The 12,359-nt window shown below is 43.2% G+C and overlaps 1 protein-coding gene across 1 annotated transcript in view; it reads right to left on the reverse strand.

Annotated features, from left to right (window-relative positions):
• CHUK (component of inhibitor of nuclear factor kappa B kinase complex) overlaps nucleotides 1–12,359 on the reverse strand; it is a 204,029-nt gene that overhangs the window by 124,111 nt on the left and 67,559 nt on the right. Inside the window, exon 3 of the mRNA XM_069753015.1 lies at nucleotides 818–932. Coding sequence (XP_069609116.1) covers nucleotides 818–932 — 115 coding nt within the window. The remainder of the gene's footprint in view (nucleotides 1–817; nucleotides 933–12,359) is intronic.

The raw sequence follows: 12,359 nt of genomic DNA on the forward strand, positions 1-12,359 counted from the left end.
TTTTTCAGCTTATTAAAAATACTTATTTAAAAGGTTTCAGTTGAAAGGACGCATTATACATTGTAGCGAACCACCTCTATAAATAAAAGCAGAGCACCTAACTGGCAACAGTAATATTTAAATTTCAATCAACTATAGACGGTATGTGAATGCCGACATCCTCATTGTCAGGGCCACTCGGTGGCATCTTCTGCTCTGGCCTCCGCCGCGGCTTCCTGTTCCCAGGCTTCGCGCACATTGTGCATGTTCCCCAGCAACGTGCTTAGGGCGCACACTCCCCGCTTCTTACAGGGGTGGCGTGCACTGTGGAAATGCCCCCAGCCTATAGCTGGGAGGCATTAGGTATTTAAGGCACCCTCCCCTGTAGGGAGGTGCCTGAGTAACTTCATTGCCTAGTGTGTCCTTAGCCCACTAGTCTGTTAGAACCCGAACAGTCTGTACCTGAACCTGATCTCGAACTTGTTCTGTCACAACTTACACCTGAAAGTGGTCCGTCTGAAAACACCAGTGTACATACTACCAGTAATTCAGACCCTGTCTTGCCTGACACTCCAAGTCCGTACATGCATCCCTGACCCTTGGGGTCAGCTGCTGCAGTATTCGGGACTGCTCTGAAGTGGTACCTGGCAGCAACCTGCAGCTCAAGCCTAACTTCACCATTAGAAGCTCTAGTGAAGACCAGGTGGCAGCTTATTTACGCCCCTCAAGGGTAAGCCTGGCCTGTGGCGCAGTGGGTCCACACCTACCAGTGCGACAGTATGAACTATAGCATGGCACAAGGTTCATTTTTCTTAATTTTGTACAGATTTTTACATACTTTTCGCAAGTCTCCTCCAGAACAGTACTCCATTGCCAGATGGGGCACCGAATTCACCATAATATCCATCTCAGGTGGCACCTCACATGCTTTTACAACATTTGGATGATTCAACCTGCAAACAAACAAAAGAAAACATCAGTTTTTGCAATACTGTAAGGATCAAAATAAAAGTACACCTAATGTCCCAGGAGGGCTTTGGACGATCAAGAGTACCCTAATCCTGAGTTCCTGGCCTCTCTTTGTTTTATGGGAAGGAGATAAAAGAGAACAGGTAAGTAACCTTGGTGTTTTCCCTTCACTCACGAATGCATACCCGAGAGATTTTTGGAGAGCTGAAACACCTTAGGAAGGGACCACCGGTTGAGGCACCCTTCTATCAAAAGGTTAAGTCAGCAGAGGATAGATGCAATCTGTAGCGTCTAAAGAAGGAGGATGGTCAGAGCCAGGTAGCGGCCTTAGACATTTTATCAATCGATACTTCCACGTTCTCTGCCAGGAGGTTGCCACAGCTCAGATGGAATGAGCCTTTATACAGTTAGGGATTGGAGCACCACTAGCAGAGTAGGCTAAACTAATTGTCTCCCTAATCCATCTGGCAATGGTGCCTTTTGTAACATCATAACCCTTCCTATTGCCATGGAAGGCTATAATCAGGGACTGGGCTTTCCTCCACTGGCTAGTCATAGATATATATTGTAACAGTGCCATTTTGACGTCAACATTATGAAATTTCTCCTCCCCTGAAATCTTCAGAGTTATTACAGAAAAAGGGCAGGATGATCTTTTGACTGATGAAATTTCAATGCTACCTTAGGAAGATAAGACAGATCAGATATTAATACGACTATCCTCATATCTGTGTATAAGGAGGGTTCGTAGAAAGGGCCTGTAAGTCATTCACCCTTTCGGGCTGACGTTGATGCTACTAATATCATTGGTTTGAGTGTAAGATTTTTGGCTGACAACTCCTGCACAGGTTCAAGCAATTCTTTGGTCAGTGCCTCTAGTACCAGGTTCAGATCCCATGTGAGGACCTTAAAGACTGGGACTGGCCTAGCCCTATCACAGGATTTTATGAATCTTGATATCCATCGATTGGCCACAAGGTTACAACTATATAAAGCCCGTAAAGCTGATACATAGACCTTAAGGGTATTAGAAGCCAACCCTAGTTCAAGCCTATCTGAAGGAACTCTAGGATGGGACCAATTGGAGGCTTTTGACCTAATGGCTCCCCTAAAAACACCAGGATTTTTTTCCCATGTCCTACCACAAATTTTCGGTTTTATGGGTTTTCTATTTCTTAGCAAGGTGGAAACTACCCCTGGCCAAGTACTCCTTGTTACTCAGTATTGTCCTTTCAAATTCCATGCTGCTAGATAAAATCCCTTCAGTTGAGTGTGCAATATTGGCCCCTGCATATGGTCCGGGATCTCCGGCAGAATCCATGGATCTAAAAGTGACATTACTCGTTGTAGGAAAAACCATGGTCCTTTTGGCCAGAAAGGGGCAATCGGAATCACTCTCGCCTGATCTTTTTCATGACTGCTGGAATCATCACTGACGGATAAAAGGCATAAGCAATCCTGAAGTCCCATGGAATCTGGAGGGCATCTACCACATACGGGTTTTCCTTTGGGTCCAGTAAACAGAATTTTATTACCTTTCTTTTACGTGGTGGCAAACAAATCTAATTCCGGTAAAACCCACAGATGAACTATCTGCTGAAACACTGATGAGTTTAGGACCCATTTCCCCGGTTTCAGATTCTTGCGGCTTAGAGAGTCTGCCATGGTGTTCTCTTGCGGCTTAGAAAGTCTGCCATGGTGTTCTCTTCCCCCTTATGTGCAGTGGTGGGACAAAAGATGTTGCTTTGCTATCGGGAATATTTTGTTTGCTGCTTCCATTAGGGAGTGGGACCTTGTGGGTGGTTGATATACGCCACCGTAGCTCGTTTGTCCGACACGATGCGTATGTGGAGACCCAGAAGGAGAGGAAGAGAGACTTGAAGCCCTTCCCACAGCTCACAATTCTTTTAGATTTGATGACCATCCTTTCTCAGGGAGTGCCCCTGAATTGCTCCTCAGGTGCCCCCCCCCCAACCTGAGAGGCTCACATCAGTCGTTTTAATGTAGTTTATTGGCCTTACCCATTGGACCCCTGATGTCAAATTTTCTCTTACTGCCCTCCACATGAGGGAGTTTCTGACCTTTAAAGAAAGATCCACCCTCCCTTCTAAACGCCTTTTTAGCAATCTCTGTGCAGTAAGGATTTCCCACTGGAGATTTTGAGTGAGGAATTGGGCCCATCTGACTGCTGGGATGCAGGATGTTAGGGTTCCCTCCAAACAGGGACATAGCTTTCCTTAGGGACATCTTTGGAAGCTCTATGACTGCAGAGGCCAGGTTCACAATCTTGTCCACCATGTCCTTGGGTAAGAAAGAGGCCTGTAGTTTGGAGTTCAGAACAAGGCTCAGAAAGATCTGTACCCTTAAGAAGTCTTTGTCTTGATTTTTGAGTGTTCACCATCTAGCCTAGATTTTGTAAGACGGCTGTAACCTCTTTCAACTGAGTAGCACAGTGGTCCTCCTACTATAAGGAACTCGTCGACATAAGGAATGATAACTGTGCTCTGGATACGTAGGAAGGCAGTCATCTCGGCTATCAATTTGGCGAACACACTTAGAGCAACCGACAACCTGAAGTGGAGGGCTTTGAATTGGAAATGTCTGACGTTTCCTTGTATGTATAGGGCCACTCAAGTATTTTTGATGGTCTGGATGGATAGTAAGCATTCTTTAAATCGACCGCCACCATAAAACAAATTTTGGTGAAGATGTTTTACGGCGGTATTCACAAACTCCAACATGAAAGTGTGATTTTTTTTTTTATCCAGCGACAGACCCTTCAGATTTATGATGGTCCTGAATGAGTCATGTTTTTTTTTTGTTTTTTTTAATCAAAAAGAGGGGAGGATAAATTCCCCTTTTTGTTTGCCCAAAATTTAACCAAGGACCTGATTCTCTATTAGGCCCAAGATCTCCGTCTCTAGGGCAAGTTGCTCTTCTGCTGATCTTTTGATGAGGGCTATTATGAACGACGGACCCGGCAGATGGTGAAATTTTATCTTCAGGCCTTCCCTTACTACAACCCCTGGCAAAAATTATGGAATCACCGGCCTTGGAGGATGTTCATTTAGTTGTTTAATTTTGTAGAAAAAAATCAGATCACAGACATGGCAGAAAACTAAAGTCATTTCAAATTGCAACTTTCTGACTTTAAGAAACACTAAAAGAAATCAAGAAATTTTTTAATTAAGCATAGGGGAAAAATTATAGAATCACTCAATTCTGAGGAAAAAATTATGGAATCAAGAAAAACAAAAACAAAAAAAACACTATCACATTACTAGTATTTTGTTGCACCACCTCTGGCTTTTATAACAGCTTGCAGTCTCTGAGGCATGTACTTAATGAGTGTCAAACAGTACTCTTCATCAATCTGGCTTCAACTTTCTCTGATTGCTGTAGCCAGATCAGATTTGCAGGTTGGAGCCTTGTCATGGACCATTTTCTTCAACTTCCACCAAAGATTTTCAATTGGATTGAGATCCGGACTATTTGCAGGCCATGACATTGACCTTATGTGTCTTTTCAAGGAATGTTGGGCAGGATGCATTATCATCTTGAAAAATGATTTCATCATCCCCAAACATCCTTTCAATTGATGGGATAAGAAAAGGGTCCAAAAGATCAACATAAACTTGTGTATTTATTGAAGATGTAATGACAGCCATCTCCCCAGTGCCTTTTCCTGACATGCAGCCCCATATCATCAATGACTGTGGAAATTTGCATGTTCTCTTCAGGCAGTCATCTTTATAAATCTCATTGGAACGGCACCAAACAAAAGTTCCAGCATCATCACCTTGCCCAATGCAGATTTGCGATTCATCAATGAACATGACTTTCATCCAGTCATCCACAGTCCACGATTGCTTTTCATTAGCCCATTGCAACCTTGTTTTTTTCTGTTTAGGTGTTAATGATGGCTTTTGTTTAGCTTTTCTGTATGTAAATCCCATTTCCTTTAAGCGGTTTCTTACAGTTCGGTCACAGACGTTGACTCCAGTTTCCACCCATTCGTTCCTCATTTGTTTTGTTGTGCATTTCCTATTTTGGAGACATATTGCGTTAAGTTTCCGGGCTTGACACTTTGATGTCTTCCTTGGTCTACCAGTATGTTTGCATTTAATAACCTTCCCATGTTGTTTGTATTTGGTCCAGATTTTATACACAGCTGACTGAACAACCAACATCTTTTGCAACATTGGGTGATGATTTACCCTCTTTTAAGACTTTGATAATCCTCTCCTTTGTTTCAATTGACATCTCTCGTGTTAGAGCCATGATTCATATTAGTCCACTTGGTGCAACAGCTCTCCAAGGTGTGATTACTCCTTTTTAGATGCAGACTAACGAGCAGATCTAATTTAATGCAGGTGTTATTTTTGGGGATGAAAATTTACAGGGTGATTCCATAATTCTTTCCTCAGAATTGAGTGATTCCATAATTTTTCCCCTATGCTTGGTTAAAAAAAGTAACCATTACTGACTATCACATTTTTTGTTCTTTATTTCTTAAAGCCAGAAAGTTGCCATTTGAAATGACTTTAGTTTTGTGCCATGTCTGTGACCTGCTTTTTTTTCTAAAAAAATTAAACAACTGAATGAACATCTTCCAAGGTCATTGATTCCATAATTTTTGCCAGGGGTTGTATATCCAGGACCTAGGTACTGGAGAAGTTCTCCCAGGCCTGAATGAAGAGGGAAAGCCTTCCCCCTATTGTTGGTCTGGTATCATTGCGATGACTTTCTAGAAGCAGAGTAGGGACCTCCAAACATGAATCTGGACTCTCTTTTGTTCTTATTTTCCCCACTTTCTTCTTTCTCCCAGAGGACATTCCCTACTAAATTTCTTCCTCTGAAAAAAAGTCTTCCTTGACTATCCTGAGAAACCAGTAAAGCTCTTTTTGTTATCGCCGGCATTTTCTAGGATGTCATCCAACTTTTTCCCAAACAAAAATTGGTGATCACAGGGTATGGAGCACAACTTATTATTATATTGTAAATCTCCTGGACAAACCTTGAGTCACAAATACCGTCTTGCCGCATGAGACATACCGGCAGACCTAGCCGCTAGTTTCCCAGAGTCAGCGGATGTGTCCATTACGAATGCTGCGGATCCGTGCAACAGGTTGGACAAGATCTTTTCCCTTGAAGTCTTGCTCTTGAGCTGTTCCTCCAGCTATTGTAGCCAACCATAAGGCATGTGTGGCACAAGTTCCAGCGATTGCAGGATTCAGACCTTCATGTGTGTCTCAGAAAAGTGTTTGCCTTCTTATCCAACGGGTGCTTGAGTACCCCTGAACCTTCAAACTGTAGTGTTGACCTTGATGATCAATCCTAAGGACTTTGTCCCATAGCTCTGAATCTTTTTCCTTAAAAGCATATCTCCTTTTTGAGGACGAGGGCAAGGCAGCAGTCCTTTCCTGTCTTCTCCACTCTCTGCTAATGAGTGCATGGATCTAACTATTGACTGGAAAGGTGAGTTTCTTCTTTTCCTCTTATCCCCGAACATCATGTCCTAAAGAGATTTAGCTGACTTCTCCTTCGACACACTGTTGTCCTAATGGCCTTAAGCAGGTAATCAGTGTCCTCCACTGCAAAACATGGTCTAACTCCCAATGTCACTGTCCGAGGAGGATGAGAACACGCTGTAATATTGTCCTTCCTCTCCTCCGTGGAGAGGAGTCCGAGTTAGGGTAAAAAGGGAAGTTTTTTCTTTTTTTAATAGGATTTTTAGGGAGCCCTCTGCCTCAGATCTAATAATGTGCTGAAGGCTTACTGCAAAGTCAGGGGTATCCTCGTTAATGGTCCTGTGGATGCAGTCAGAGCAGAGGTCCTTCTTCTAGTCCACTGTGTGTTTCAGATCATTGTCATGCTGGAAGACCCACCTATGACCCATCTACTGAAAGAAGTAGGTTTTTGGACAAAATCTCACGATACATGACCCCATCCATCCTCCCATCAATGTGGTGCAGTCGTTCTATCCACTTTGCAGAAAAGCATCCCCAAAACATGATGTTTACTTCACCATGCTTCACGGTTGGGATGGTGTTATTGGGGTTGTATTCATCCGTCTTCTTACTCCAAACAAGGTGAGTGGAGTGGATATCAAAAAGTTCTATTTTGGTCTCATCTGACCACATGACCTTCTCCCCTCTCGATCATCCAGATGGTCACTGGCAAACTTCAAAACAAACCTGGACATATGCTGATGTGAGCAGGGGGGACTTTTCAATCCATGACTGCATAGTGTTTTACTATCGGTATTGTTGGAGACTGTGGTCCCAGCTCTTGTTAGGTCATTGACCAGGTCATCCAGTTTAGTTCTGGGCTTTTTCCTGACCTTTCTCATATTCGTCCTTACCCCACATGGAACCCCTCCTGCATGGAACCCCAGACCGTGGAAGATTCACATTCATTCTTCCACTTTCTAATAATTGTGTCAACAGTTGTTGCCTTGTTACCAAGCTGGTACCTGTAATCCATCCCAGCCTGGTGCAGGTCTATAATTTTGTTCCTCGTGTCCTTAGATAGCTCTTTGGTCTTGGCCATGGAGAAGTTGAAGTGTGATTGAGCGCGTGAACAGGTGTCTTATATACAGGTAACAAGTTCAAACAAGTGCAATTAATACAGGTAATGACTGCAGAGTAGGAGGGCTTCTTAAAGAAAAACTAACAGGTCTGCGAGAGCCAGAATTCTTGCTGGTTGGTAAGTGATCAAATACTTATTTCATGCAATTTAATTATCTAATAATCACACAATGTGATTTTCTGTTTTTTTATTTTTTGATTCTACCTTTGACACATGAAGTGTACCTACGATAAAAATGACAGACCTCTCCATTCTTTGTAGGTGGGAAAACTTGAAAAATCAGCAGTGTATCAAATACTTTTTTCCCCCCTGTATATATGAAATATGTACCTTAATATATAGTGATTATACCAGCACCTCCAATCAGATAACTCCAGGTGCAATACTGACACACTGCTGTAGAACAATTATGGTTCTGCACACCCCATAATAGTTTAATCCCTTCACCCTCCAACCCGTTTTCACCTTTCTGACCAGGGCAAATTTTAAGTTCTGACCAGTGTCACCTTATGAGGTAACTCTGGAACGCTTAACCCCTTAGCGACCGCCGATACGCCGTTTAACGGCGGCCGCTAAGGGTACTTAAACCACAGCGCCGTTAATTAACGGCGCTGTGGAAAAAGTGAATAGCGCCCCCCAGAGTCAGATTTTCTCCGGGGTCTCGGCTGCCGGGGGTAGCCGAGACCCCAGAGAACATGATTCGGGGGGGGGGGGGGGGGGTTACCGACCCCTGTTTTGCGATCGCCGGTAATTAACTGTTTACCGGCGACCGCAAAAAAAAAAAAAAAAAAGGTCAAAGTGTAATTCTCTGTCCTCTGATGTGATCGCACATCAGAGGACAGAGAAATAGGGGGATTCGGGGACCCTGCCATACTCACCTGTGTCCCTGGGTCATCCTGCTGCTCCTCCTGGCCGCCGGCAAAAGAAAATGGCGGGCGCATGCGCAGTGCACCCGCCATCTGTCTCCATCTGCCGGCCGGCAGAAGAGCAGTTGGGGCTAAAATTAGGGTTAGGGGTAGGGTTAGGAGTAGGGTTGGGGCTAGGATTAGGGTTAGGATTAGGGCTAAATTTAGGGTTAGGGTTGGGGCTAAATTTAGGGTTAGGGTTGGGGCTAAATTTAGAGTTAGGGTTGGGGCTAAATTTAGGGTTAGGCTTCTTTCACACTTACGTCGGTACGGGGCCGTCGCAATGCATCGGCCCGACATACCGACACACGTTGTGAAAATTGTGCATAACGTGGGCAGCGGATGTAGTTTTTCAATGCATCCGCTGCCCAATCTATGTCCTGGGGAGGAGGGGGCGGAGTTACGGCCACGCATGCGCGGTCAGAAATGGCGGATACGACATACAAAAAAACATTACATTGAACGTTGTTTTGTGCTGACGGTCCGCCAAAACACTGATCCAGTGCACGACAGACGCGACATGTGGCCATCCGTCACGATCCGTCGGCAATACAAGTCTATGGGCAAAAACGCATCCTGCGGGCACATTTGCAGGATCCGTTTCTTGTCCAAAACGACGGATTGCGACGGATGCCAAACAACGCAAGTGTGAAAGTAGCCTTAGGGCTAGGGTTAGGGTTGGGGCTAAAGTTAGGGCTAGGGTTGGGGCTAAAGTTAGGGTTAGAGTTTGGATTAGGTTTAGGGTTTGGATTAGGGTTAGTATTAGGGTTAGGGTTGGCATTAGGGTTACGCTTGGGATTAGGGTTAGTTTTGGGATTAGGGTTAAGGTTAGGGTTGTGATTAGGGGTGTATTGGGATTAGGGTTAGGTTTGAGGTTAGGGTTGAGATTAGGATTAGGGGTGTGTTGGATTTAGGGTTTTGATTAGGGTTATGGTTAGGGTTGACATTAGGGTTGTTTTGGGGTAAGGGTTGTGATTATGGTTAGGGTTAGTGATTAGGATTATGGATCAGGTTGGGATTAGGGTTAGGGGTGTGTTGGGGTTAGGGTTGGAGCTAGAATTGGGGGGTTTCCACTGTTTAGGTACATCAGGGGGTCTCTAAACACGATAGCCAATTTTGCGCTCAAAAAGTCAAATGGTGCTCCCTCCCTTCTGAGCTCTGCCGTGCGCCCAAACAGTGGGTTACCCCCACATATGGGGCATCAGCATACTCGGGATAAATTGGACAACAACTTCTGGGGTCCAATTTCTCTTGTTACCCTTGTGAAAATAAAAACTTGGGGGCTACAAAATCCTTTTTGTGGAAAAATATATATATATATATATATATATTTTTTTATGACTCTGCATTATAAACTTCTGTGAAGCACTTGGGCATTCAAAGTTCTCACCACACATCTAGATAAGTTCCTTGGGGGGTCTAGTTTCCAAAATGGGGTCACTTGTGGGGGGTTACTACAGTTTAGGTACATCAGGGGCTCTGCAATCGCAACATAATGCCCACAGACCATTCTAACAAAGTCTGCATTCCAAAAAGGCGCTCCTTCCCTTCCGAGCTCTGCCGTGCGCCCAAACAGTGGTTTACCCCCACATATGGCGCATCAGCGTACTCGGGATAAATTGGACAACAACTATTGCAGTCCAATTTCTCCTGTTACCCTTGTGAAAATAAACACTTGGGGGCTAAAAAATCTTTTTTGTGGAAAAAAAAATATTTTTTATTTTCACGACTCTGCATTATAAACTTATGTGAAGCACTTGGGCATTCAAAGTTCTCACCACACATCTAGATAAGGTCCATGGGGGGTCTAGTTTCCAAAATGGGGTCACTTGTGGGGGATTTCTACTGTTTAGGCACATCAGGGGCTCTCCAAACGCGACATGGCGTCCGATCTCAATTCCAGCCAATTCTACATTGAAAAAGTAAAACGGCACTCTTTCTCTTCCAAGCTCTGCGGTGCGCCCAAACAGTGGTTTACCCCCACATATTGGGTGTCGACGTACTCAGGAGAATTTGCACAACAACTTTAGTAGTCTAATTTCTCCTCTTACCCTTGTGAAAATAAAAATTTGTGGGCAAAGAGATCATTTTTGTAGAAAAAATACGATTTTTTTTTTTTTCACGGCTCTACGTTATAAACTTCTGTGAAGCACTTGGGGGTTCAAAGTGCTCACCACACATCTAGATAAGTTCCTTAAGGGGTCTAGTTTCCAAAATGGTGTCACTTGTGGGGAGTTTCCACTGTTTAGGCACATCAGGGGCTCTCTAAACGTGACATGGCGTCCGATCTCAATTCCAGCCAATTCTGCATTGAAAAAGTCAAACGGCGCTCCTTCACTTCTAAGTTCTGCGGTGCGCCCAAAAAGTGGTTTACCCCCACATATGGGGTATTGGCGTATTCAGGAGAAATTGCATAACAAAATTTATGGTTACATTTCTGTTTTTACACTTGTGAAAATAAAAAAAATGGTTCTGAATTAAGATGTTTGCAAAAAAAAGTTAAATGTTCATTTTTTCCTTCCACATTGTTTCAGTTCCTGTGAAGCACGTAAAGGGGTAATAAACTTCTTGAATGTGGTTTTGAGAACCTTGAGGGGTGTAGTTTTTAGAATGGTGTCACACTTCATTATTTTCTATCATATAGACCCCTCAAAATGACTTCAAATGTGATGTGGTCCCTAAAAAAAAAATGGTGTTGTAAAAATGAGAAATTGCTGGTCAACTTTTAACCCTTATAACTCCCTAACAAAAAAAAATTTTGTTTCCAAAATTGTGCTGATGTAAAGTAGACATGTGGGAAATGTTATTTATTAACTATTTTTCATGACATATCTCTCTGATTTAAGGGCATAAAAATACAAAGTTTGAAAATTGCAAAATTTTAAAAATTTTCGCCATATTTCCGTTTTTTTCATAAATAATCGCAAGTAATAGCGAGGAAATGTTACCACTAACATGAAGTACAATATGTCACGAAAAAACAATCTCAGAATCAGTGGGATCCGTTGAAGCGTTCCAGAGTTATAACCTCATAAAGTGACAGTGGTCAGAATTGCAAAAATTGGCTCGGTCATTAAGTACCAAATTGGCTCTGTCACTAAGGGGTTAAACATGTCCCAGGTTTTGAGACTGTTTTTAGTGACAGGTTGTACTTCATACAAATAGTATCTTTTGGTTTATTTTATTTTTTTCTTATTTATGAAAATATCAGAAAGGTGACAACTTGAAAATTTTGCAATTTTCAAACTTTAACCCCTTTCCGACATCGGGCATAATGGTATGCCGATGTCTGACACCCTCCCTTTCATGTGGGCTCCGGCGGTGAGCCCACATCTTTCCCGGCAGATGTCAGCGGTTTTGAACAGCTGACATATGCACGGAACAGCCGCAGGTGGAATCATGATTCACCCATTAAATGCCGCTGTTAAAAGATCGCGGGTCACCGATAATAATAATAATAATAATTTTATTTATATAGCGCCAACATATTCCGCAGCGCTTTACAAATTATAGAGGGGACTTGTACAGACAATAGACATTACAGCATAACAGAAATACAGTTCAAAACAGATACCAGGAGGAGTGAGGGCCCTGCTCGCAAGCTTACAAACTATGGGATGGGTTGGCATGACAACCAGAAGTCTCCTGGAGACCTCTAGAGTTGACACTGCCAGATTGCTATGAGCGCCACCCGGTGGTTGGCGCTCATAGTGAGAGAGGTATTCTGCTTCATATAGGTGATCTTATCACCGCTTGTATGTAGCAGAGCCGATCGGTTTATGACCGCTCCTAGTCTCCCACGGAGACTACTGAAGCATGCAATAAGTGAAAACAAAGTTTTTAAAAACATAAAAAAATATAAAAGTTCAAATCACCCCCCTTTTGCCCTAAACAAAATAAGATAAAAAAAATCTA

Source organism: Ranitomeya imitator, chromosome 2 (genome assembly GCF_032444005.1).
Source record: "Ranitomeya imitator isolate aRanImi1 chromosome 2, aRanImi1.pri, whole genome shotgun sequence".
In the NCBI taxonomy this organism is placed as follows: domain Eukaryota; kingdom Metazoa; phylum Chordata; class Amphibia; order Anura; family Dendrobatidae; genus Ranitomeya; species Ranitomeya imitator.